The sequence below is a fragment of the Podarcis raffonei genome, chromosome 15 (genome assembly GCF_027172205.1).
Source record: "Podarcis raffonei isolate rPodRaf1 chromosome 15, rPodRaf1.pri, whole genome shotgun sequence".
NCBI classification, from domain to species: Eukaryota; Metazoa; Chordata; class Lepidosauria; order Squamata; family Lacertidae; genus Podarcis; species Podarcis raffonei.
The window spans coordinates 32415559-32442197 of NC_070616.1; the positions used below are offsets into that span (position 1 = coordinate 32415559).

Consider the following 26639-nt stretch of genomic DNA (forward strand, 5'->3'; position numbering starts at 1 on the left):
CCAGATTTCAGCAGAAGTCCCGGGAACTGTGTGGGCTGGAAATGAAGCAGTATTGCCTACCCTGAAATTTTGCAGGCACAAACAGTATCGAAAGCTGGGTGACTGACAACCACCCTGATACCATCAGGAGCACCTCTGCCTCAATCCGATTCACCCATTACTTTCCTGAAGCTGATTTTAAACTTTGGGGGGGGGGGAGTCATAAAAGCCAATCGCAGATTGCCCACATTAACATGCCAGTTGGTCCTTGGCAGCACTGTGCTATTGGAGAATTCTTTCTCTGCTAAAGGAAGCCCTCAGTGAGGCTTTACACAAACTCTCCTCAGGCTCCTCCCAGGGAGCCTGCTCATTCCAGGCTGCCGCATCTGTTTCCAATCTCCTCCATTTTCCCAAGAAAATAGTTTGCTTGTTTTTCTTGAGTGTTTCGTTTTGGTTTTGCACCTTCCTTAAAGCTGTCCCCGACCTGCACCCAGGCTTGTTGCAACAGCTGCTGCCCATATGGAGGGGAGAGGCAGCCGTTTTCGCCTGGCACCAGCAGAGTTAAGCCAAGATGTGCCGAGAATATTGGGCAGAAGGCAGAACAACTGGACTGCAGGTGGAACTTGGCTCCCAGGTCAACAAGGAACCCAAAAGAGAAGCCCTTTTACAGGCCCTGTAAACATTGCTGTGTGCATCATAAACTATATAAGTTTATATAGCTTCTGGGGCACCCCAATCCTAGAGATGAGTGCTGTTTCTTCAATTCTCTAGGAGTTATGATGGCCAGCTATATACTGTCTCCAGTACAGACCCATCAAGTATCCCTTTTCGCCCACCTGCCATAACAAACGTGAGCAAATGAGCTAAGGTGATTTTACAATAAACAGATGATCATGTCAAAATCTGCAATGGGACCATGAGATGCTGTTCTATAGTTCCACCTTTAGGACCTGGAAATAGTTGAACCAGGATCCTCCCCCACAAAGAGAACAGGGAATCCTATAAACTGTTTTTCCGTAAGGGAGGTCCAAAGGCTTCTAGCTAAGAAACTCAGAGCACCTGATCAAACTGCAGTACCCCATGAGAATGCTGAGAAGCCACTGGCAGTTAGCAAACTGGTGTGAGGCTGACATAATTTTACAGTGTGTGTGTCTGCCATATGGTACAGCAAACTGTATCCTCCCTCTACGGCATCATGCAATCACAAACCCTATTATGAAATATGGGATGTGCAAGGAATACATATAATGGATGGGCAAATGGGCTCTGCCACCAGCCTCTGTTTGATCAGCTGAACATCTAAAATGACACCTTTGCTTTAAGTGCTCAGATCAGGCTTTCCCAACCTGGTGCCCCTCAGATGTTATTAGACTACAGTCCTGATCGTTCCTGGCCATTGGCCGTAGTGGATGGGACTGACGGGAGTCCCAACACTTGGAGGGCAACAAGTGTTGGAGAAGAGCGACACACAATCTCTTTGTGCAACAGAGAATTCTGCAAAAGGTTCCCAGTGACAAGTCACATCCGCCCCATACATTTAAAGCATGTGAATTCTCCCAAAGAATCCTGGGAACTGCAATTTGTTATGGGTGCTGGGAAGTGTAGCTTTGTGGGGGGTAAACTACAGTCCCCATGACTCTTTAAAGGAAGTAAAAGGTAAAGGGACCATTAGGTCCAGTTGTGGCCGACTCGGGTTGCGGCGCTTATCTTGCTTTATTAGCCAAGGGAGCCGGCGTACAGCTTCCGGGTCATGTGGCCAGAATGACTAAACCGCTTCTGGCGAACCAGAGCAGCACACGAAAACGTCGTTTACCTTCCCACCGGAGCGGTACTTATTTGTCTACTTGCACTTTGACGTGCTTTCGAACTGCTAGGTTGGCAGGAGCTGGGACCGAGCAACAGGAGCTCACCCCGCCGTAATGTGCTTTAAATGTGCTCTCACTGTATATGTTATGGACATTACAGAGCCTGTTAATCCAGAACTTTTGGCTGAATTCAGAGAGGCTGAGGGCTGATCCATTGGATGCAATCTTGATCTTCCATCTCTGATCAAATAACCTGGGCCTTTCCTCCTTTGTCAAGAGATCTCATTTTTCATAGTTTGGGAGATCTTGCAGCGAAAGCCCAGCTCTGTCAAACCCACTCAAACGTCAGGCAGGGGTTTATATTGAAGGAACCCCAAGCCGGCAAGCGGAGAAGCAATTCCTTTCCAATGAGCCTGGTGGGCATGTCTTAGATAGGAGGGCGGAGAACACTTCCCAGAAGAAGAAGACGAAGGAAAATAATCCATGGCAGGAAGGATTAACCAAACCATGCAATTAAGGAGAGATGATGGGGCACAGGAATGACAACTCCATCCAAAAAGAAGAAGAAAACCATCCCAAAAAAACAAAACAAACCCAACTCACCCATCAGATATAATTTGCCCCGCCTGATCCCTGTGGCATGCAGCAGCCTGCACCATTTGGTTTGCAAATCTAAATCCAGCCTCATGCAGTGCAGCAAGACAGGAAAAGCAGAGGAAGCTGAGCCGCTCCCCCATGAAAAAGAAGATCAGCAACAGCAGCACAATTGAACACACACAGAGAGGGAGCAAAAGCAAAGGCACTGGGAGAAGCAATGGCAAGAAGCAGGTTCTTTCTGGTCACTGCAATCACATTCCAGACTCAAGAAGCACTTCCCCCTCTATCCTGTTTCTCATCCAACCTGGCTTTGGCTCCCAGCTAACCCTGGATTGTGTCTGCTATGACTGGCAACAACTCTTCAGGGTGCCTCAGGTAGGTCCTCCTTATCATCTGCTACTACCTGATCCTACCACCTGGGACATTCTGCATGCAAAGCACCTTCTCTGCCTCAGAGCTATGGGGTCTCAACTCACAGGGCAGCTTCTGCAACACATCTACTCTCCCCACAATGAGATTTCCCCACTGCCATCCTCTCCCTGTGGCTGTTCTGCTCCATCTTGTTGCATTTGTGATTTAACCCACCATCTCCACCAGACAGATGCAGAGAATGAATTATTAGATAAACTGCCACAGGGTTTCGTGTAAACTGCATACACACTTATCTTCCAAGCGAAGTGGATTCAGATTTTGCAGCCCTCAACTGGCACACGTACCACCTCCAGCTTTGAAACGCTTCCCACAGTTTGAGAAGGGGGCATTTGATTCCCCACCCCCAAACACTCGAAAAAATTATCCACTTTTAATGTTTGTTCAGGATTTTTTTAATGCTCTCTCCCAACACACACTCCCTATTTACATCTTGAAATCTGCTCTGTTAGGGATGAGGAAATGGCTCACGACTGACACAAGGACCAGCCAATTCACACTGTTGCACAGCCAAGCTCTGAAAAGATGGAGGGAAGTTCCTTCAGTCTAGAGCAGGGGTGGGGAACCTGTGGCTTTCCTGATGTTGTCTGACTCTAAAAGAGGATGGAGGGAAAATTCATGGAGGAGAGAGCTATCAAAGGCTACTAGCCACAATGACTGTACTCTGGCTCCATAGTTGAAGGCAGTAATGCTTCTGAAAACCAGTTGCTGAAGACCACAGGAAGGAAGAGTGCTCTTGTGCTTAAATCCTACTTGCAGGTTTTCCACAAGCATCAGTGCTACTATGAGACCAGAATGCTGTACTAGATGGGCCATTGGCTTGATTCAGCAGGATCTTCTTGTGTTCTTGTAATGTCTGACCATTGTCCATGCTACTCCAACAACCTCTGGAGGGTCTCCATTTCCCCACCCCTGTTCTAGAGAAAGATATATTTTCTGCAGAGTCCCTTTAACCAACTTTTAGAACTTTGCACCAAATGGAATGGCATTTGGGTTTTTAAAGGCATGGATGGAAAGCCTCTTCCTAATCTGTTCATATCAGTGTGAGAAGTAACTGCAACTACATCACTTGGAGATCAATGGTGACTGAGCAGTCTACGAATTGTCAATATTAAATATTAAACTAAATTCTGAATCACTCAGAAGACTATATGGATATAGCAGACTGTGCAAATCAAAGTCTGAGTATATCCCTAGCAGGTGTAGCATCTGGGTCTTCCCAGATAAGAGCTGAAACCCAACAGCCTTCGAATCTAATAAACAGATGTGTTTATTTATTGCATCAGTCCCATTAAAACAAACAAACCACCAACCGGTCATATTATTTCTTACATATCCGAAAAGGATTGATTGCTTCTTGGGAGAAAGGGCTAAGCTTGCCCCCCACATCCAGATGCCCAGCTCTTCCCCCAGCTCACATGAATCTACCATGTGGCCCTTAGGAAGGGGGTCATCACAGCTCCCAAGCTGACTTCTGTCACAGCCTGCAGAGGAATGCTGTCACCCTAGCTACCCACGTCACCTGGTGTCTTTACTTCAGAGGGGTGCCCAGTCGTCCGGTGGTTGACAGCCAAGATGCGGAAGGCATACACAATTGCAGGATCCAACCCACCCAGCTTCTGGTCACGGGTGTCGGGGTCAATATCACTGACCACTGTTTCCCAGCTGCTGGCCAGCTGGTTTTTGGGAGCCTTCTTTGCTTCCCTCATCTGGACCACAAAGCCGGTCAAATTCCCCGAGCCCTGGGTCTGCCACTCCAGTTCCACCTCTGTGCGGTGGCGAGTGTACATCAGCTTGCTGATTGTCACATTGGGCGGGGAGGGGTACTCTGCAAAGGAGGAAAAGGGTATTCAGTCAGTCAGTCAGTCTTGGCAAACCTCATACCTGCCATTGCTTGGAAAATCCAAAAATTCAGTGCACTTTGGAAAGGTTCAGTTCACCATATTGATTCAAAATGGTATTTACCGTATTTTTCGCCCCATAAGATGCACTTTTTTCTTCCTAAAAAGTAAGGGGAAATGTCTGTGCATCTTATGGAGTGAATGCGTGGTCCCTGGAGCCGAATTGCCCAGGGGCAAAAAGCAGATCATGCTTTTTTTTTTTTTTGAAAGAGGGAAGTGGGTGTTGAAAGGAAGCAACTGATCGGGGAGGGAGATAAGGGACGCAGAGATAAAGGAGGCTGCCTGGGAGGGGGGAGGTAAAAGCACATGGATCCTCAGGATTTTTGCATTGGGTCACCCCAAATTCACAATCAGATTACATAGCATGTCCATGGCACCCAAAAAATCACACACCCACTGTTTCCTGGGGCTGCAAAGGTGCAAAAATGTGGTTACAAAGCACGGATCCACATGGATCCTCAGGATGTTTGCATTGGGTCACCCCAAATTCACTATCAAATCACATGTCTGTGGCCACAGCATGAACCACAAAAATGATACATCCACTCTTTCGTTCAGAATATTTTTTTTCTTGTTTTCCTCCTCTAAAAACTAGGTGAGTCTTATGGAGCGAAAAATACGGTAACTGTACCCCAACACAGATGAAAACCTGCTCCTTGAGAGCACAACATTTGGCAAAGATAAGAAATAATATGGACAAATAATTACTACACGCAGTAAAAAGGATACAGATCTTCACTTGTAGATTAATAGATTATTGAATGTGTTAACACGAATAGAAGTTCTAAATATTGCAGCTGCTGAATATGGATTATTATTTTGATTGGAATGTAACTGGATTAAATTAGACTTTGGAAGCAGAATCAAAAGAAATCTGTAATTCTAGCATGTGGGGAACCACCAAAATTATACCACTAGATAATTGATTACGTAATTGATATTTGATTTGGTATTGTGATTTGAAATGGATATAATGAGGCTCATTTTGGATTCTTGTAATTAAAAACTTATTAAAAATTATTTTAAAAAAAGAAAGAAAACCTGGTCCTTGATCATGGAAAATTTGGTTACTATATCTTAAGAGGTGTCCAAATGTATGCAGTTTGGAACGTTTCAGTCCACCATCTTGATTCAAAATGGTGTCCAGCTGTATCTAAACAGAGACAAAAACCTGCTCCTTGATCTCAAAAACTATAATGCCAAATTTGCTTACCAGGTACATAAAAGATAAAGGTAAAGGACCCCTGACAGTTAAGTCCAGTCGTGAACAACTCTGGGGTTGCGGCGCTCATCTAGCTTTACTGGCCAAGGGAATCAACGTTTGTCCGCAGACAGTTTTTCCGGGTCATGTGGCCAGCATGACTAAGCTGCTTCTGGTGAAACCAGAGCAGGTTCTGGTGAAACCAGAGCAGCACATGGAAACGCCGTTTACCTTCCCCCTGGAGCGGTACCTGTTTATCTACTTGCACTTTGACGTGCTTTCGGGCTGCTAGGTTGGCAGGGACCGAGCAATGGGAGCTGACCCTGTCGCGGGGATTCAAACCACCAACCTTCTAATTGGCAAGCCCTAGGCTCAGTGGTTTAGACCATAGCGCCACCCACGTCCCACCAGATACATAGCTTTCCAAAATGCACAGCAGATACATCCTGCCTTTTCACCAAGGAGTTTATGATAGGAAGTTTACAAACAGGACACAACATCAATAGCCGCCCCCAGCTCCTGCTGTTGCTCTACAGAAACTATCACTCAGAGACGCAATGCTGTCCCCTGGATCTGGAGGTTGCATATAGCCATCGATAAACACATTGTCTACAAATGAGTTATTTGCTGTGCTGTTACATCAACACAATCAAGAGCAGTCAATGTGTTGTGGGACTCACAATGCGATCTCATCCCCCCATCTCCATGCATTGAATCTACAGTATCCAGCTTTAGAGCATCAAGCAGAGCAATCCAAACTATAGGAAGCCAGCGTAATTTACAGTGGGAGAAATTATGGCCGTGAAATTTACCCCTATTTCAAGCTGGCTAAAGCCTGGCAGAGGGAACCAAGCTTTTAAAACAGAGTTAAACTTACACCACACTTTTTCCCAGCATCAATTCTGGGTTACTCAGTCATGTGGCATGTGAATGGAGTTTGGAATAGAAGATTTGGAGATATGCTTCAGAGGTCCAGACTTTGGGGAGGCCAGAAAAATTAATAATTACAATTTGGACTATAATTGGTCATTTTTAAATTTTAGTTTTTTATTTTTAATTGGATTATGATTCGGATATGCTGATTGGCTGTTTTTATTGGAAAATCAATAAAAATGATTTTTTTAGAAAGAAAGAATGGAGTTTGGAATAGGGGCAAGTCTCCCCCAGCCCCACCCTACCTCTGACGCTCCCCTGGAACACCCCTTTTTCAGAACTTACCCCAGCTGAGCCCTGGCTGAGCCAGGATGGATGATTTATGTCAACACATCTGTGCTGGGATGAGTGACTTCAACTGGTGCAACCCTGGCTGAGTCCAGGCTCAACTGGCTCAGCCGCAGATCAACGTATTCCAAACTCCACACATCCCAGCAGATCTTGGGTTTGGACTGCAGGCTAAATGCAACCTTAGCATTTTCACTTTACCTTCCCGCATCTGCTTACTTTTAACCAGCAGGTTGATGCTGGCAGAGGTGTTGCCCACAGCATTCATGGCAGCGCAGCGATAGGTACCGCTGTCTTTCATCCACTCTGTGTCCCGGAGGGTCAAGTTAAGCCAGGCGTTCTCCTGCTGTAGCCGGTATTTCCTCGCATCCGTTCTGACGACCTGATTCTTGTTGTTGTACCAAAAGACTTCTGATCCCAGGTAGGCGCCTTCGAGCAAACAGGCCAGCTCAACCTCATTGCCTTCAAACAGCGACACTTTGGATCTGTCTACCACAAGCTTAGGAGGTTCTATGAAGAAGAAGAAAAGAAGGAAGGAAGAGCCTGAGAAAAGTTGGCAATAAAGGTGCCTCTTCGCCCCCCTTTTAACAATTGTGTGCCAGGCAGGAATTTGAAAGGGAAAGCTTTTGCCATCTTGAAGGTGCTGAGGAACCAGTGACTTTCCATCTGTTGGCCAGTAGTCAGGGATGATTGGAGCTGTAGTCTAGAAACATCTGGAAGGCCATAGCATGTTTATCAATGCTGCAGCAGAATGAACTGCACTTGTTGATTTTCTTTTTTTATATAAATATTTTTTATTGAGTTTTACACAACAAGTTTCAATTAAAACATAGCATATAGGATTCACATATAGGATTCTCCAAATCCTTTGACTTCTCACCACCCTTCTCCAGTTTTCATTATCAATTCTTTTTTCATTCAGCTTGTCCATTTTTTCCTAATTTGTTAGTAGTGCTAGTAACCTTTTCCTTTGTATTTTTTATATCACAAGTATTACTCTAATCCTGCCAAAGTTTTTAATTGTTTACAGTGTTCTCTTAAATAGGTTGTAAATTTCCCCCAGTCTTACTTAAACTTCTTCTCATCCTGGTCTCTGAGTCTCCTGGTTAATTTGTTGATTTTCTGCCTGTTGCTCAATGGAAGAGAGTCCAAAAATAAGGGCCCATTCTAGCAGGCGCAGTCACACCAGGAAGTATACCTGAGGCAGTCCCCAAGCACTGTCACTTGCAATGTTCACAGTCACACTGGTGGACATAATTTCTCTCCTGTTCATGGCGTACAGCTGATGAAAACCCCAAATTATGGGATTACTGTGCTTGATTGGCTGGCAAACTTGCCTGACCTGAACCCCATAGAGAATCTATGGGGCATTGCCAAGATGAGAGACATGAGACCGAGCAATGCAGAAGAGCTGATGGCTGCTATTGAAGCTTCCTGGTCTTCCATAACACCTCAGCAGTGCCACAGGCTGATAGCATCCATGCCACGCTGCATTGAGGCAGTAATTGATGCAAAAGGGGCCCAAACCAAGTACTGAGTACATGTGCATGCTTCTACTTCTCAGAGGTCCAATATTGCTCCATTTGCAATCCTTGTTTTGCTGATTTCATTTAATATTCTAATTTTCTGAGATTAACAATTTGGGGTTTTCATCAGCTGTATGCCATGATCATCACAATTATAACAAATAAAGGCTTTACATATCTCGCTTTGCATGTCATGAGTCTATCCCATATATTAGTTTCACCTTTTAAGTTTAATTACTGAAATAAATGAACTTTTCCACTATATTCTAGTTTTTCAAGTTTCACGTGTACTATGCCCCTGAGCTATGGCCCCATCCCAAAGGTACTGTTCTCATCTGCTTACCCAAATGGACCCGGCACTCAGTAGCTCTTGTGAGAAGTGGGTGGGCTGCCACGCAGGTGAATTCCTTGCCCCCCAGGGTGGCGTTTGATTTCATGACGAAGATGTTGTGGGATTGTTTCAGTCCTCCGAGCACGTGGTCCTTCCAGTCTCTCCACCACAGAGTCACCCGGGGTTCTCCGCCTGCCCAGTCACAGGTCAGCATGAGGAATTCGTTCTGCTTCGTTGCTACGGCGCTGCAGGTCAGGTTCCCACCAGGGACCCCTATGGCACAAACAGGACAATTGAGAGGCAGATTTCTAGCCTTAACAACTCACCAAGACTCACGGCCTTTGGGAGGGAGAATTCTGTCCAATCCTCCCGTTTCAAGGCAAACTGACCTAAGTTGCAGTATGCACAGACTTAATGCACTGATCGGAACACAGTTAATGATCAAACGATGCACTTCCACAGCTCTTGTGATGCGTGCAAAGATGTGTGTATATATATATTAAAAAAAATATTTATTGAAATTAAACCTTTTAAACAGCAAAATCAGGGATTCTAAAGGATCATATTCAATAAATAAATACATCTGTATACGAATACTAATAGCATTATTTGAAAGGTTGGAAGTGTCGTAAGTTTGAACACTCATTAAATTTGTTATTCTAAATATTACAAAAATACCCATCTTTCCACAAACTGGTTAGGTTGATTGATGCATTTTTTTAAATATAATAAGTAAACTCATTGTTAAAAGGTAAAGGGACCCCTGACCGTTGGGTCCAGTCGCGGATGACTCTGGGGTTGTGGCACTCATCTCGCTTTACTGGTCAAGGGAGCCGGCGTACAGCTTCCGGGTCATGTGGCCAGCATGACTAAGCCACTTCTGGTGAACCATAGCAACACACGGAAACACCGTTTACCTTTCTGCTGGAGCGGTACCTATTTATCTACTTGCACTTTGATGTGCTTTTGAACTGCTAGGTTGGCAGGAGCAGGGCCCGAGCAACGGGAGCTCAGCCCATCGCGCGGATTCGAACCGCCAACTTTTTGATCAGCAAGCCCTAGGCTTTGTGGTTTAACCCACAGCATCAGATAGTTGTTTATTTCCTTGGCATCTGATGGGATGGCATTCCACAGGGTGGGTGCCACTACCAAGAAGGCCCTCTGCTTGGTTCCCTGTAAACCCACTTCTCCCAGTGAGGGAACTGCCAGAAGGCCCTCAGAGCTGGACCTCAGTGTCCAGGCTGGACAATGAGGGTGGAGATGCTCCTCCAGGTATACTGGGCCCAGGCCATTTAGGGCTTTAAAGGTCAGCACCAACACTTTGAATTGTCCTCGGAAACGTGTTTCAAATGTGCTTTAAATGCCTGGTGTAAATTACATGCCACATGTTCCCAAGTTTTTCACTGGAACAATGAGAGCTGGGGACTTAAGAACAAAAACCAAAGCCAGAGAGCCTCATGTACTAAGGGCCCTTAAATTAGGATGGGGCTCCCTCATTCCCCAGCATGATTTGTTGTTAACCCAGACCAAAATGGCATGGGGAAGTTTAAGCACCAATCGCGCTGCACGTAGAGAGCTCTCTATACAAACTGATATCTCCCCATGATCCAATCACAGCACTTCAGTGCAAGGTGAGGCTGCGTATGAGCCTCAACATCCAGATTACACAACTTTTAGAAGACATCTGAAGGCAGCCCTTTATCAGGAGGTTTTTAATGCTTGATGTTTTTATTATGTTTTTACATATGCTGTAAGCTGCCCAGAGTGACTGGGGAAACCCAGCCAGATGGGCGGGGTATAATCATAATCATAGGGTTTTAAAGGTCAGCACCAACACTTTGAATTGTGCTCGGAAACGTACTGGGAGCCAATGTAGGTCTTTCAAGACTGGTGTTATGTGGTCTTGGCAGCCACTCCCAGTCACCAGTCTAGCTGCCGGCCTCAGTCCAGTATATCTGAAGGAGCGTTTCCACCCCATCGTTCTACCCAGACACTGAGCTCCAGTGCCAAGGGCCTTCTGGCAGTTCCCTCACTGCGAGAAGCCAAGTTACAGGGAACTAGGCAGAGGGCCTTCTTGGTAGTGGCGCCTGCCCTGTGGAATGCCCTCCCAGCAGATGTCAAGGCAATAAGCAACTGCTGTATTTTTTGCACCATAACACTCACTTTTTTCCTCCTAGAAAGTAAGGGGAAATGTCTGTGTGTGTTATGGAGGAAATGCCTACGGGTGGCATGCCTACGGATTTTCCTCCTCTAAAAACTACGTGTGTGTTATGGTCGGGTGCGTGTTATAGAGCGAAAAATACGGTATTTTACTTTTAAAAGACAACTGAAGGCAGCCCTGTTTAGGGAAGCTTTTAATGTTTGATGCATTATAGTATGGGGGTATTCTGGCTGGGCTTCCATAGCCACTCTGGGCGGCTTCCAACAAAATATTAAAATACTATAATATTAAATATTAAAATAATTATAATTTTTATTAATGGACAATGTTTCACTGGGAGGAGAAGGAGGGTCACTACTCACACACAGTGGTTCTGCAGATGGTCTCGTCTCTGAGCGCTGGGTGAGAAGCCAGGCAAGTGTAGGAGGTCCCGTTGCGAACGTCTTTGCCGTGATGGATTTGGGTGGCATTGGAGTAGGTTGCTGTGCTGTTTCCTCCCCACCGGGATTTCACCCACCGCAGCCGCACCGGGGGGAACCCTCCCTGCCACGAACAGCGCAGGGCAAGGTCTTGGAAATTGGTGGCTGGCAGCGGAGTGCAGCTGGGCTTCCCCTTGGGCAGATCTGTGCGTAGGGGGGCAAACATGGTATCAACAGCAACGAGGAGTTCCTGGCACCCAGCACATCCCTGTTGCCTGGGGCCCAATGGGTGGCGAGAGGCGAGAACTGGCATTCCTATCTATGGCTCTTGCAACATGGATACACACAGTCGTTCAACTTACAGCCATCCTGCTCAACCGTCCCAATATAAGCGGGACATCCCTGAATTACAGAAGCCATCCTGGCTTCTGGTGGGATCCTGGAATGTCCTGTTCTTTGGTTTGGCACTCTGGCACAAGTCAGCTGGTTCACGCCAGAGCACGGGACCAAAAGACGCTCTATTTTTGGTCTCACACTCTTGTGCAAGTCAGAGAGCTTGGGACCAAAAAGCAAACAAGCGTCTCCATTTGGATCAGCAGAATGTTGGAGTGTGTCAAATGCATATTGTAGGCGATTCCCTTTGGCATCTCAAATGTACCTGTGAAGGTGATTCCCTTTGACATCTCCACAGGCTTCACCCACAGTGGCTGGGCTTGTGGCATTACAGTTCCTAGAGCTCCTTGGGAAGAGGGATTGGTTGTTATACCACACTGACAATTGTAGCTCTGTGAGGAGAATAGGGGTCTCCTAGCAGCTCTCAGCACTCTTAACAAACCACAGTCCCCAGGAATCTTGGTGGCAAGTCACGGCTGTTTAAGGCGGTATGATGCTCTGGTCCCTACCAAAGAAGAATGGCAGGCTAAATGGATGGACTACGCTGAGATGGCAAAAATGACCACGGAAATCAGAAATCAGGAAGAGCAAATTTTTAATAAAGAATGAGGGAAATTTATATTGTACTTGGAAGAACACTGTGTAAACAACTGAACTCTTTAACAGGACTTAAATAACACTTGACTTTGGACATACAGTCATAACTCATGTTACATTTCCTTCAGGTTGAGTGTTTTCAGGTTGCGTCCCACGGCGACCTGGAAGTACCAGAATGGGTTACTTCCGGGTTTTGCCGCTCGCACATGTGTAGACACGCAAAATGACGTCACGCGCATGCACAGAAGTGGCAAATCACAACCCACATGTGCGCAGATGCACAGGCGCGGGTTGAGTTCTTTTCAGGTTGCAAACGGGCCTCCGGAACAGATCCCGTTCACAACCAGAGGTACCACTGTAATGGATAATTAATCAACTGGATGACTTAAAAAATGCAGTAGAAAAGGATAAATGTGGAACCCATGGAAGGGTGGAGGGAAGTCTATAGATTCGAATGAATCTTGTATTTGTTTTGATTTAGATGTGAGTTTGAATGTAAACATTAATTGGAAAAACCAACTAAAAATTAATATAAAAAAGTGGTATGGCACCGCTTTAAATGTATTATTGTGCAGATGGCTTCTGACTGTGGCAAGATAGAGTTGGAAACCCATAGTGGGGTAGGGTGGAAGAAAGAATCCTGGAGATGGCACGGATTGAACAGAAGCACATTACGCTGCAATGTTTTGTTGCAGGATGCACTTGTTGCGGCTTCATTTCTTTCACTCTTCTCTCTCTCTCTCTCTCTCTCTCTCTCTCTCTCTCTCTCTCTGTGTGTGTGTGTGTGTGTGTGTGTTTAAAAAATAATGTCCACAAGCTTAGAGCAAATAAGTGCTGATGCCAAGATGGCTGCCAATGTACTTATTAAAAGCCAATGCACCTGTGCAGCAGAACTGCATGACTCTTTCATAAACTGCCCATCATCTGAGGATGCAGGTGGGGAATCTCCTGTCTGGTTCCCACATGAAAACAACATATTGCCTGTAGGCCAGCCATGAACTCAGACAGGGTTGTTTTCTGTGTGAAAAGAGAGAGGGAGAAATCCCCAGCCCCAACCTACAGTTCTAGGTGGTACAGTACAGGACATTAGTAAAATGCTGCTGCTACACATGTAAAGAGGCACCACAATAACTTACTGGGGATGGAAGATCATGAAATTTGGTCTCTGGTTTAAGGGCAAGGTTTAAGAATTCCTAGGTGGATTCTAAGGCCATGTCCAAATTACAGTCGTACCTCGGAAGTTGAACGGAATCTGTTCCAGAAGTCCATTCGACTTCCAAAACATTCAGAAACCAAGGCGTGGCTTCCAATTGGCTGCAGGAACTTCCTGCAGCCAATCAGAAGTTGCAGAAGCTGCATCAGCCGTTTGGGTTCCAAAGAATGTTTGCAAACTGGAACAATCACTTCTGGGTTTGCGGCGTTCAGGAGCCAAAACGTTCGACTCACAAGGCGTTTGACTTGCGAGGTATAACTGTACTGGCTTAAAACACAGCTGTCTCGTTCTATTTCTTATTTTGGATTGAAGCTGGTTTGTGGGAAATGCATCAAAATGCTGTGTTTCACTTTTAAAAAACAACAGGATAGATAGATACCAGTTTGATGTGGATTGTGCTTAATGTTGTGTGCACACGGCTTCCCAAACCAGCAGTGAGAGTGCACTGGTTGCAGAGTAAACGAGCACCTCTTCCAATGTTGCATCAGACATTAAACAACAATGAAGAACCCCTTCCAGCCCACTTGAAAAAGTCTCCTTGGCTACTTACTGCTGCTGTTAGCTACATAGATAATAACAAAAACATCAAACAAAGCAACCCTCCCTTTTTAGTCCTAATAAAATGTCAACCCCATTCGCTCCACAGTAGTTCCTTCCAAATAAATGCAGATGGAAATAAATCTTTGCTCTCTTTCATTCCTTTTTTGCAACAACAACAAAAAAAGCCAAATTAGAAGCGTCTGACCAGAAAGAACAAAATTAAGTTTGTCTTGGCTCATATGCAGGAGAACCCAGTTAAGATGCTGTAGCTAAAGAGTAAGACATCAGCACCCTTCTGCTGTCCATTGTTTTGTTTTTCAAAAAAAAAAAGAAAAGGGAAAGTCGTGAGTGACAGCGTTCTTTGTTCTGTGACAGGTGACATTCTGCTTTGCTTTCTCTATCGTTTAGGTTCATCAAAAGATGGAATCATCTCTAGAAGACGCACCCAAGGCCTTCATTTCCTACTGATGCTCTACATGCCAATTAATCTCTCCCCCCGTCTCCTCTTTAGCCATGGCAATATTTGGAAAGGTAGAAGTAAATAAAAACCAGAAGACAGAGGGAAGGAAGGAGAAGCAGCACATGCCAGAGCCTCATGCCCAAACCAGACAAGAAGGGATTACTTACAGTAGACTGTTAAGATAATGGCGGTCTGGGTACGTGTATTCAGGTGCATGTTCTGAGCAAGGCAAGTATAGATTCCTGTTTGGGTCCTTGAAATCCTGGTGATCACATACTTCTGACCAGAGTAGACTTGGGAGCTATTGTAGAACCAAATATAGTGGCTGGGTGGATTAGACGATGCCAGGCATGTCAGGATCACCTCTTCTTGCTCATTGGCTGAGAAGCCATGTTGGTTTACAGCAAACGGCTCCACACTGATCACTGGTTCATCAGGCCCATCTACGGAAGAGACCATGAGGTTAGTTAGAGGTGCACCTGCTGCAGAGAAAGGGCTAGAGATCAACTTTAGAAGCCAGTATATTTAGCCATCATTATGACAGTCAGGGACGCGGGTGGTGCTGTGGTCTAAACCACAGCGCCTAGGGCTTGCTGATCGGAAGGTCAGCAGTTCGAATCCCCACGACGGGGTGAGCTCCTGTTGTTTGGTCCCAGCTCCTGCCCACCTAGCAGTTCAAAAGGACGTCAAAGTGCAAGTAGATAAATACCATATTTTTTTCACTCTATAAGATGCACCCGACCATAAGAAGCACCTAGTTTTTAGAGGAGGAAAACAAGAAACAAGAAAGCAACACAAAGCCTCTTGAGCGAAGAGGCAGGAGCGCTCCAGCTGTGCTCAAGAGGCTTTTCGTGGCTATCGCTGAAACCAGAAGAGCAAGAGGGATCAGCGCATACTGATCCCTCTTTCTCTTCTGGCTTCAGCGATAGCTGCGCAGCCTGCATTCTCTCCATAAGGCGCACACACATTTCCCCTTCCTTTTTAGGAGGGGAAAAGTGTGTCTTATAGAGCAAAAAATACAGTAGGTACCGCTCCGGCAGGAAGGTAAATGGCATTTCCGTGAGCTGCTCTGGTTTGCCAGAAGCGGCTTAGTCTAAGGTTACCAGACATCCCCGTTTCCCAGGGACAGTCCCCAGATTTACAAATCAGTCCCCACACAAAATCCATTGAAGTTGAAAAGTGTCCCTGGATTCATTGAAAAAAATCTGGTAACCTTAGCTTAGTCATGCTGGCCACATGACCCGGAAGCTGTCTGCGGACAAACGCTGGCTCCCTCGGCCTATAGAGTGAGATGAGTGCGCAACCCCAGAGTCGTCCGCGACTGGACCCAACGATCAGGGGTACCTTTACCTTTATGACAGTCAGAGCAGATCTACAGTATTTACTTGCAGCAATGTTAAACTGGTATCATTGTCAGGGCTTCCACCCAGTGCAAACAGGAGCTGAGCAGGAAAAACAGTTTCTTGTACAAAGTGTATATTTCGAGGATATATTTGATGTGACCTTTCACATTGCCAAGTTGGCAACCCCTGTCTTGGGAGATTTAAATGTATTTAGATGTATCTCTTCTCTTTTTCCCTGATCAAAATTTTCCCCCAAATTCCCCCATTTTTCCTCACAGGTTTTTTCTTCATGGGGAAAACAGCAATTTTTAGATAAAGGAACAGCAGGGATTGGGAGAGGTCCTCTGCATCTGCACTAAAAAATGTCCAAGGCAGCTAGCAATACAGTTCAATACATGATAAATAAGTAGTTTCACAATACTACCCACTCTGAGAGTCTGAGGCTGCTACCAAGTTAAAATTAGAACATTGAGAGATTTGACTCAGAGAGAAATGAGATGAAGAAAGCACAGACATGACCTTTTACCAAAACAGTTGTTGGAGATGCAACCTAGACATCCTGGCATTGGTAAGCTAATTCATAGATATATTCATAGATATATTGTGATAAACACACACACACACACAACCTTTTCCCTGATTCAATCCACAGGTTATAGAGCTGAAACTTGAGAGTGAATAAGAGAGCGAGAGAAAACAAACAAACACAGTTTACAATCCAATATTCACTCATCTGTAAACTTAGTTCTAGAACACCCTACATTAAAATTATCTTCAATATGAGTATAAATGGAATCATCATAAGTGCCATTTAATTAATGAATTAACCCATATGACAGCAGAGGAAACGCTTTAAATAATTCTGACGCTCTCGTTTCATGCACTTAATTGTTCAATTCTTTGTTTGCTTTCCTTTAAAAGGTAGCATTTCTATTAATTTTCTTGTTGTTGCAAGGTATCAAATGTTATTAAACCACTCTCATTCTGTTGGGATAGCTGAATCTCTTGAAGAATTTGAATTGCACGGTTTTGCATTGCAGTCTCCCTTTGAAGTCCCTTTGTCCGAGACTGTCCGTTTTGAGATCGGTTACACCATTAATGGCATAATTATCACTGTCTGCATTTCATTTTCCGCTGATCTCACTGTGTACAATCCCCAACTATCTCTCTCTATGGACCAGAAACTCAAGATGACACCATAGGCTCCTCCAGGCTGCTGTTTTTTATTGTGCATGTATTCTGCAACATGTCACAACCACAGTGAATTAGCAATGGATTCATTCCACTTAAGTTTGTTCTGTGATGCTTCCCCAATGCTGCCACATTTTATTGCTGTCCAGAGGGGCTACAGTGCAACCAAGGCAGGGGGACAAAAATAAACCAGATATTTTGCATTATAAAAAAAAAGTTACAGGGTTTCAGCAGAATGTTACAGGTTGTGCACTGATTGGAAATGAAGCTGTGTGACTGACCCAGAGCCTCTGCAGGTGCAAACCATATTGAAAGTGTGTGACCATTCCAATAACATCAGTAGCACAAATAATCATGAATGCACAATAAAAAGGATGTCAGGAAAGGCCCCCCATGCATCTGATGAAGTGAATGAAAGCTTATGCCATAATAAATGTGTTTTTAAGTCGAAGGCTCTGTTGATTTACTGTATTTTTCGCTCCATAAGAGGCACTTTTTTCCTCTTAAAAAGTAAGGGGAAATGTCTGTGCGTCTTATGGAGCGAATGTGTGGTCCCTGGAGCCGAATTGCCCAGGGGCGAAAAGCAGATCCTGCTTTTTTTTAAGAAAGGGAGAAGGGGGTGTTGAAACGAAGCCGCTGAGCAGCTGATCGGCAAGCGATTGGGAGGGAAATAAGGCTGCAGGTAAAGGAGGCTGCTGGGGGAGGGGGGAGGTAAAGACAGTGAACTTGCAAGGAGAGAAGACAGGAATACTAAAACAAGCAATGAAGAGAGAAATTAGAAGAAAAGGAGGAGCAAAAAACTGCTTCAGCTGAGGAAAAGACACTAAGGCAAATAAGAGGGAAGGGGGTGTTGAACATTGAATATTGAATATTGAACGTTGAATATTGAAACGAAGCTGCTGAGCAGTTGATCGGCAAGCGATCAGGAGGGAGATAAGGGACGCTAGCAATAAAGGAGGCTGCCTGGGAGCGGGGAGGTAAAAGCACATGGATCCTCAGGGTTTTTGCATTGGGTCACCCCAAATTCACCATCAGAACACATAGCATGTCCATGGCTACAGCCTGCACCAAAAGAAATTCACACATCCACTGTTTCATGGGGCCGCAATGGCACAAAAACGTGGTTACAAAGCATGGATCCACATGGATTCTCAGGATTTTTGCATTGGGCTACCCCAAACTCGGACGCAGGTGGCGCTGTGGGTAAAACCTCAGTGCCTAGGACTTGCCAATTGTATGGTCGGGGGTTCGAATCCCCGCGGCAGGGTGAGCTCCCGTCTTTCGGTCCCAGCTCCTGCCCACCTAGCAGTTCGAAAGCACCCCTAAGTGCAAGTAGATAAATAGGTACTGCTTTATAGCGGGAAGGTAAACGGCTTTTCCGTGTGCTGCGCTGGTGCTGGCTCGCCAGAGCAGCTGCGTCATGCTGGCCACGTGACCCGGAAGTGTCTTCGGACAGCGCTGGCTCCCAGCCTCTTAAGTGAGATGAGCGCACAACCCTAGAGTCGGACACGACTGGCCCGTACGGGCAGGGGTACGTTTACCTTTACCCCAAACTCACCATCAAATCACATATCATGTCTGTGGCCACAGGATGAACCACAAAAATCATACATCCACTGTTTCATTCAGAATATTTTTTTTCTTGTTTTCCTCCTCTAAAAACTAGGTGCATCTTATGGTCAGGTGCGTCTTATGGAGCGAAAAATACGGTATTTTTTAGCACCTTTCCAGCACTGAGGAAAGACAAGAAGAGGAAAGACCAGAACATTTGGCTCCTTTCCCCGATTACTTACAGATAACGTCAAGGTACATCCTGTCGCTGGTTTGGCTATTGACTTCATTTTGGGTGGTGCAGGTGTACCAGCCCATCTGAGTCCGGTTAGACGATGTCAGGTTCAATAGACCTTCCACTGTTTCTGCGACAGATACTGTGCCATCCCGGTTAGTGTAGCGCTGCCATGAATATGTAACAGGAGGCGTCCCCTCTCTCACTGTGCATGTCATCACAACAGGCATGCCTTCCACGGGCGTTGAATTGTTCATCTGCAGGAAAGGCTTTGAAACAGGAACTGCAATAGAGCAAACATAGACTTGAGCTCAGCTATGCCCTCGCCCTTTCCAGGCACTATGCTCTACCTCCACTCTGCCTCCGAACACCACGTGTTTGGAAACGCAGGTGGGCAGACTGCTCTTGCACCCACGTACTGCCTGTTGGCGTCCCATAGGCACCACTGTGAGAACAGGAATCTGGGTTAGATGGGTCATTGGCCTGATCCAGTAGACTTTTCTTATGTTCTTATGACAGCAACAGAACGTAGATCAAGGATGAGCAAACTTCAGGATAAGAAGAGCAGAAGAGCCCTGCTGGATTGGACCAAAGACTTGTCTAATCCAACCTCGTCTTTCCTACAATGGCTAGCAAGATGCCTCTGCAAAGGCCAAAATCAAGAAAGAAGGGCAAAAGCCACATAACACCTTGGCTCCCAATACATTTCTGAGCACAATGCAAAGTGTCGGTGCTGACCTTTAAAGCCCTAAACGGCCTCGGCCCAGAATACCTGAAGGGGCATCTCCACCCCCATCGTTCAGCCCAGACACTGAGGTCCAGCTCCGAGGACCTTCTGGCGGTTCCCTCTCTGAAATGAGGTTACAGGGAACCAGGCAGAGGGCCTTATCGGTAGTGGCGCCCACCCTGTGGAATGCCCTCCCATCAGATGTCAAAGAAATGAACAACTACCTGACATTTAGAAGACATCTGAAAGCAGCCCTGCTTAGGGAAGTTTTTAATGACTGATGTTTTAATATATTTTTAATCTCTTGTTGAAAGGTGCCCAGAGTGGCTGGGGAAACCCAGCCAGATGGGCAGGGTATAAGTAAATAATAATAATAATAATAATAATAATAATAATAATAATAATCTCTTGTGATTGTTTCCCAGCAACTTGTAATTTAAAGGCATGCTCCCTCTGATCTTGGATGGAGTCATTAGCCTTCATAGCTAGTAGACACTGATAAACTTATCATCCATGAATTGATCTAAATTATTAGTAGTAGTAGTAGTAGTAGTATTTATTGAATTTATATACCGCCTTATACCCTACATATAATGCATTGCAGTAAACTAACCTTGAGGTTACCAGAGCATGGACAACAATAGTTAGTCTATCCCTGTCCAGATAGGGGCGTAGCTGGGCCACCAGCTGAAGGTGATGGAAGGCACCCTGGGCCACTGAGGCCACCTGAGCCTGAGCGACAGCAAAGGATCCAGGAGGACCCTCAAGCTACAAACCTTCTCCTTCAGAGGAAGTGTAACCCCATCAAGAACAGTCAATCTCCCACCCACTTTTAAATCTATTTACATTCTTGGCTGTTGCCACATCTTGTAGAAGTAACTATATCCTGTGAAGTACTTTCACCTCCTTCCATTCATTGGATTGCCCCAGGTTCTACTATTACAAGGGAGAAGGAACTTCTCTATTCCCTTTTGTCACGCACAATGACCCCTCCCTTGCTCGCCTCTTTTTTCTAAACTAAAAAGCTTTGAATATTGTAACTTAGCCTCTGGTCCTGAAGGGAGGATATAGCCATCATAGTGACTATCCTGGGATGAGAGACTGAGAGAAGGGATCCCAATCACCCTCACGTGCGTTTTCTCAGCTGAAAATTGCAATGTATTTTTCCTTCCCCTTAATTTACAGCTGGTGCTGGGAAACACAAGGCTGACTGCCTTAAGATGAGAAAAGGATTAAATCGTCCCCTGTCGGAAAGCAAACACAAGCCACTCCAATTGAACTGCTGGAGATGAATGGCAGCTACATACTTCTGAGAGATAATCCCCCAGCAACAAGAAGAGTATTTGACAACTTGAGTTTAACCAACCCCACCAGCAGCAAAATACAGGACCATGAAAGCCCAGCTGCATCATTCTGCATACAGAAGAGGACCGGATGTCTGGATGACACACATGAAACCTGGGATACACGTTCCCCCAATGTGCCTCTTAGAAAGGCCTTCTGACCAGCACACCCGAGGCAGGAATGTTAGCTCTTTTTGCGGATCTCCAATTACTTGGCTGCAACCGTTTTTTATCTCTGGACAAATTTCAAGAGGCCAGAGTGTGCTGGCTGACATTCCTAAGGTGCTTTCAGTAGACAGGATCCTTGACAGCTCTGATCAAGATGAGCCAGGCTGCTGTTTGCGCAGGAACCCCCCAAGCACATCTGTATATTGTTTTCAGTTTTGCCCATTGACCTGAGTCTAGCTGTTGCATTCTGCCAGACTGTCCTGGCTCCAGGATGGGGAGGGGGGAAACATTTGCAAAGCTCCTCAGTGGGGCCCACTTAACCTGGAAAAGGTGGAGACCCAAACCAAAAATTTTCCCACAATCTCTCTGACCTTGGGTTCTCCATGGACGCATCTATTGAAGCATTCACTTCTGCTACAAAATATTTTGCAGCAGAACAAATTCATTCTGGATTTTCATGCTGATTTTAAAACGCAAGTCAACACAGAAACAAGATGGAAAGGTCTTATGCACATGGGCACATTCGAAAGCGACACAAATTCAAAACAGATTGGGCCAGTCGTCCTTTCTGAAACCCTTTCCTTTCCCCCTGTTTTCCACATTCCTCTCCTTGGGCTCCTTTCCCCCTTGTAGGTTCCCAAACACATTTCAAGATAAACACACATGGAACCCCGAGAGGGGAAATTTTGGGGGTACACAATTTGGTGTAGAGAATTTGAAGAGAAGATGACATCCATGAGGCCTCAGCCAACATGATCTAAGGCTAAGGAGTTGTATAGCAGCATTTGCAGAGAAGCGCAGAGGCTCTCAAGGAACAATCCTTCCGCATTTCAGGCGTGCCAAGCTACTTACCCAAAACGATGAGCTCAATATAGAAATAAACGACTTTGATCTCATCTTCTTCGCCATACATTGCCTGGCACAGGAAGCGCCCTTCCGCTGCCGTTTTCAGGTTCTCGATCTCCAGGGTGCTGTTATCCAACGTCACATTCCCCAGAACACCAGAGCCCCTCTCCACTTTGGACTCTACGCCATTGCTGATTGCGACAGCTCTGGGGATGTCCGAGCCCAGCTTGGTGAAACTCCAGAAGACAACCATGGGCGAAGCCGCATCACCGCATGGCAGAAGCACAGAGCGATCGCGCACCCCTTTGACCACATGTTCCTCATACTTGGTTTCTTTTAAAGGGAGCAGCTGACCTAGAGGAAACAAGCAGCTTAAGTTTTCCAGGAATCCGTTTGCAACTAATATCAGCAGGTTTCGCAATGGACACAACTCAAGGGGCAGCAGTACTTATTCCACTAGCATATGGATTTATGCTAGTGCAATAGAATGTTTTCCCTCCTGCAACTCTGTAACTTCTCCCAATCTGCCCAGGAGGTTCAGAGAACCCCATAATAGATTTAGGGGGCACACAGGGGCAGAAGATGGGGTAAGTTATGTCACTTAAGCATAAATCCTTGCGCTGGTGGAAGGAGCTGCTTAGTGATACATTGGACAACATATTTTCTATGTCTTCCTCATTCATTTAGTTGAGGATATTAGGAAATGGCGTTGTAACACAATGGATTATTTTACCATACCGAACCACGTAGCCCAGAGGACTTTCCCAATAGGGAGGAAGAGGTCAGTTCACATCTAAATGTGAATGTACCTAATTCAGACTTCCCAAAACAATCACCTCTCTTTTTAAATCTGCACTTTTCTGAATTTTGCAATGCAGTTCCGCAGCCAAATAATGCATACAAAAACTTGCAAATTAGGCAAAAGTGTGCATTAAGAGGTATACATTAGTGAGGATAACATACAAGAGTGTGTTTTATTCGGATGTACTGCTTTCCCCCAAAAAATGTATACTTTGGGCAAAATGATATACCGTGGTACCTTGGGCTAAGAACTAAATTCGTTCTGGAGGTCCATTCTTAACCTGAAACTGTTCTTAACCTGAGATACCACTTTAGCTAATGGGGCCTCCCGCTGCCACCGTGCCGCTGCCGTGCGATTTCTGTTCTCATCCTGAAGCAAAGTTCTTAATCCGAGGTACTATTTCTGGGTTAGCAGAGTCTGTAACCTGAAGCGTCTGTAACCCGAGGTACCACTGTACAAAAAAATATAAATATTAGGAGGTGAATTAAAATGCTAACTACATTTTCATGAGGAGTTATTTTTTTTATTTAAGCATCCAAACTGGTGAAGAAATGAGGAGAACTGAATTTAAGATTGAAAAAAATGGAAAGAAAAATGGAAAGAAACATAAATTAACAGATTTGTCCATCCTAAATTCCAGTTACTTTAGCCCTTTAACAGAAGATAATGAGGCCTGCAATCTTCTGCACACAAAGCACTGAGCTCCCAGTTTATATCCCGCTCCTTCTCAAAAACTGTGGGCAGCTTATACAAATGTACCCTGCAATATTTCATAATTGGAACATGCCAGTGACACTTCTATTTTCATACTAACAATGATTCCCTGAATACTCTCCATCCACCTATTAAACATTGGGCTGCCAGACATCCATCTGCTCTGCAATTTCCCAGTCCGCTGCATTGATTGGATATCAATATAGATACATAACTGCACTACAATCTGCTGTCACCAGTTCAAAATTAGCCTCATAACATATCAGATAGCAAGCTATGCTTCTTATGATGTTCCAGAACATCAGCCACATATCTCAGGCAAAGACCTTCATTGGACCCTGTTAACTTGAAATAGGAGGGGTAGTTTTGTTGCCAAGGCCGGCATCAGAGCCCGGCATCCAAGAAGGACCCACTGCTAATGTTTGCTTTGAGGAGCTCTTAATAATTTTATTTAATGACCTGGCACTCCCAGCAGTACCAGCTGGCTGGATTTAGTCAACCTTTCATAAAGTTCTTACAAATAACTGGAACCTCTGTGTCCAAAAGCTATATATGGTGTCAAAGTGATCTGAATGTGTAGCCTGCCAGGACTGAGGTGACCACATTCTGAAACAGCTGAACTCTCCAAATCATATTTAAAGAGAGTCTCAGGCACAGCACTTTAAAGTAGTCCAGCCTAGGTGGCATATAATATACAACTGGATAGCTATCTATACTTGGTCATGGACCACGGCACTGACAACTATTGCTTAGGAATGAATGAATCTGTCATTTCGGTTCTCTCAGTTTCTCATTTTCCTGTATTAAATTCAGTTCTCCACATTTTTGCTGCAATTTACACTTCATTTCTTCTTTTTCTTTAATCATCATGAAAATTTGCTAGCCTTTTAGCGTGAGTTCCTCCTAATAAACGTGTTTTTGTAGGCAATTTTGACAAATATACACATTTTTTTGCAGTGCAATTTCCTTAATCTCATGTAGTTTTGTATGCCATTTTCACTAATCATAGGCACGTTTTTTCTACACATTACCTGGCTGGAGAACTGCATGGCATACTTTGGAGAAGTGTGTATTTCCAAGGATGGCTGAGGTTTGGCTTGCATGTTGATTCAGAAAATATGAATTGGGTAAGCTCACCTTTAAATATGAAGTGAATAAATTTCTCCCCAGCTCCACCAATCTCCCCATCCAGAATGTAGATCAGGGTTCCCCAAACTTTGATCTCCAGTTGCTTTTGGACTACAATTTCCATAATCCCTGACCACTGGTCCTGCTACCTAGGGATGATGGGAGTTGTAGTCCAAAACAGTGGGAGATTCAAGTTTGGGAAACCCTGGTATTGACATATACAGTTTTTCTACTGTAGCTGGCCTGGCAAAATTTCTATACAGCTTAGGCCCAGGCTATCTGAAGGAGCATATTCTCCAATATGAACCCTCCATATTTTGAAATCTTAGGTGGGGGCCCTTTTCTTGGTACCGTCACCCTCAAGGCATTCTTGATGGGGACATGGGAGAGGGCCTTCTCAGTGGCTGCTCCCAGACTTTGGGACTCCCACCCTAGAGAAGCGAGACTGGCTCCCTCCTTGTTGCCCATCCACTGGCAGGTGAATGTTTCATTCTGAGAGGCCTTGGGGATCTGGTTGTTTTGGTTTTTTTTTAAAGAAAAGGGCTTTTAATAGTGCTGCACTGTGTTGCTATCTGCATTTTCATTGATTTTTAAATATTGGTTTAATTCTATTTGAGCTTACATACTTTTTAACTATTATATTTCATTTTAAAAATATATATCCTTGTTTTAATTTGTGAAGGTTGCCTTGAGTCCCAGCCTGGGGAAAGCTAGGATATGAAGAAGAAGAAGAAGAAGAAGAAGAAGAAGAGGAAGAAGAAGAAGAAGAAGAAGAAGAAGAAGAAGAAGAAGAAGAAGAAGAAGAAGAAGAAGAAGAAGAAGTTGTTACTCCGTGCTTTTTTTTTTAAGAAAAAAAGATGTTGGTACTCACCATGAAGTTGTTACAGTAAGTACCCACACTTTTAACATTTGGGGGTGGGAGGTGGAAGTACTGCGTACTCTTCAGTACGTCCAGATAAAAAGCACTGATGTTACTCACCATAAGCCACTGTTGGGAGGATGTAGATTATTTTCAGCAGGCTCCTAATTTGTAGGTTCCTTGTCAATCCATAATCCATTGCTCCATGTCACTGCGTGAGGAAGGAACCAGAAGCCAGAGACCCTCCTAGCTCCTTCCGAACCGGCACATCTCTCTAGCCTTCAAGCAAGTGCTCACCACTCTGTCCCCAATTTTTTCGACTTCCTGCTTACTCCACAGACCTTGTTAACCTCCGTGACATAGAAAGCCGGTCTCTCTGGGTCTTCTTTCAGCCTCTCGTCCATCAAAATGCAGCCCTCATCAGTCTCAGGTTACTCCGAATCTCCCCTGATTAATCTTCAATTATTCATTTCTTCTCCTTAATCTCGTTTCCTTGATCTATTATGCAGGAGCTTCTTCATATATGATGAGTCAACTTTCTTTGGTTTTAGCATCTTGGCCTCTAGCATGAGATAAAGATCGAGAATATTCAGTTCTCCCTAGGAAAATCTAAGCCATGAGCTTCAAATCTAAAACCATAACCAGGAGTCAAATCTATTTGGTGTTTTCCCAAAGCAGACAAAGCAGGTCTTTCTTTTATTGATTTAATGCGTACATATCTTTCCTCCAAGGCACTCAAAGTAGTGTAGTTTATCCAGTTTTATCCTCTCAGCAACTCTGTGAGGTAGGTTATGCTGACAGATAGCAACTGGCCCAAGATCACCCAGTGAGCTTCAGGTCCTAGTCTGGCGCTCTAACCCAAGGGTAGCCAACCTGGTGCCCTCCAGATGTTGCTGGACTACAACTCCCATCGTCCCTGACTATTGACCATGCTAGCTGGGGGTGATGGGAGCTGACTC

At 45.0% G+C, this 26639-nt stretch overlaps 1 protein-coding gene across 1 annotated transcript in view; it reads right to left on the reverse strand.

The window, feature by feature from the left end:
- The window catches only part of VSIG10L2 (V-set and immunoglobulin domain containing 10 like 2), a 33962-nt gene extending 7729 nt beyond the window's left edge, over positions 1-26233 (reverse strand). The window contains exons 1-8 of the mRNA XM_053367285.1: positions 25801-26233; positions 22184-22531; positions 19101-19376; positions 14941-15216; positions 11514-11774; positions 9003-9263; positions 7353-7643; positions 4333-4638 (exon numbers count right to left, since the gene is read on the reverse strand). Of these exons, the coding sequence (XP_053223260.1) occupies positions 4333-4638; positions 7353-7643; positions 9003-9263; positions 11514-11774; positions 14941-15216; positions 19101-19376; positions 22184-22531; positions 25801-25879 (2098 nt within the window). The 5' untranslated portion in view covers positions 25880-26233. The remainder of the gene's footprint in view (positions 1-4332; positions 4639-7352; positions 7644-9002; positions 9264-11513; positions 11775-14940; positions 15217-19100; positions 19377-22183; positions 22532-25800) is intronic.
- Positions 26234-26639: the final 406 nt, after the last annotated feature.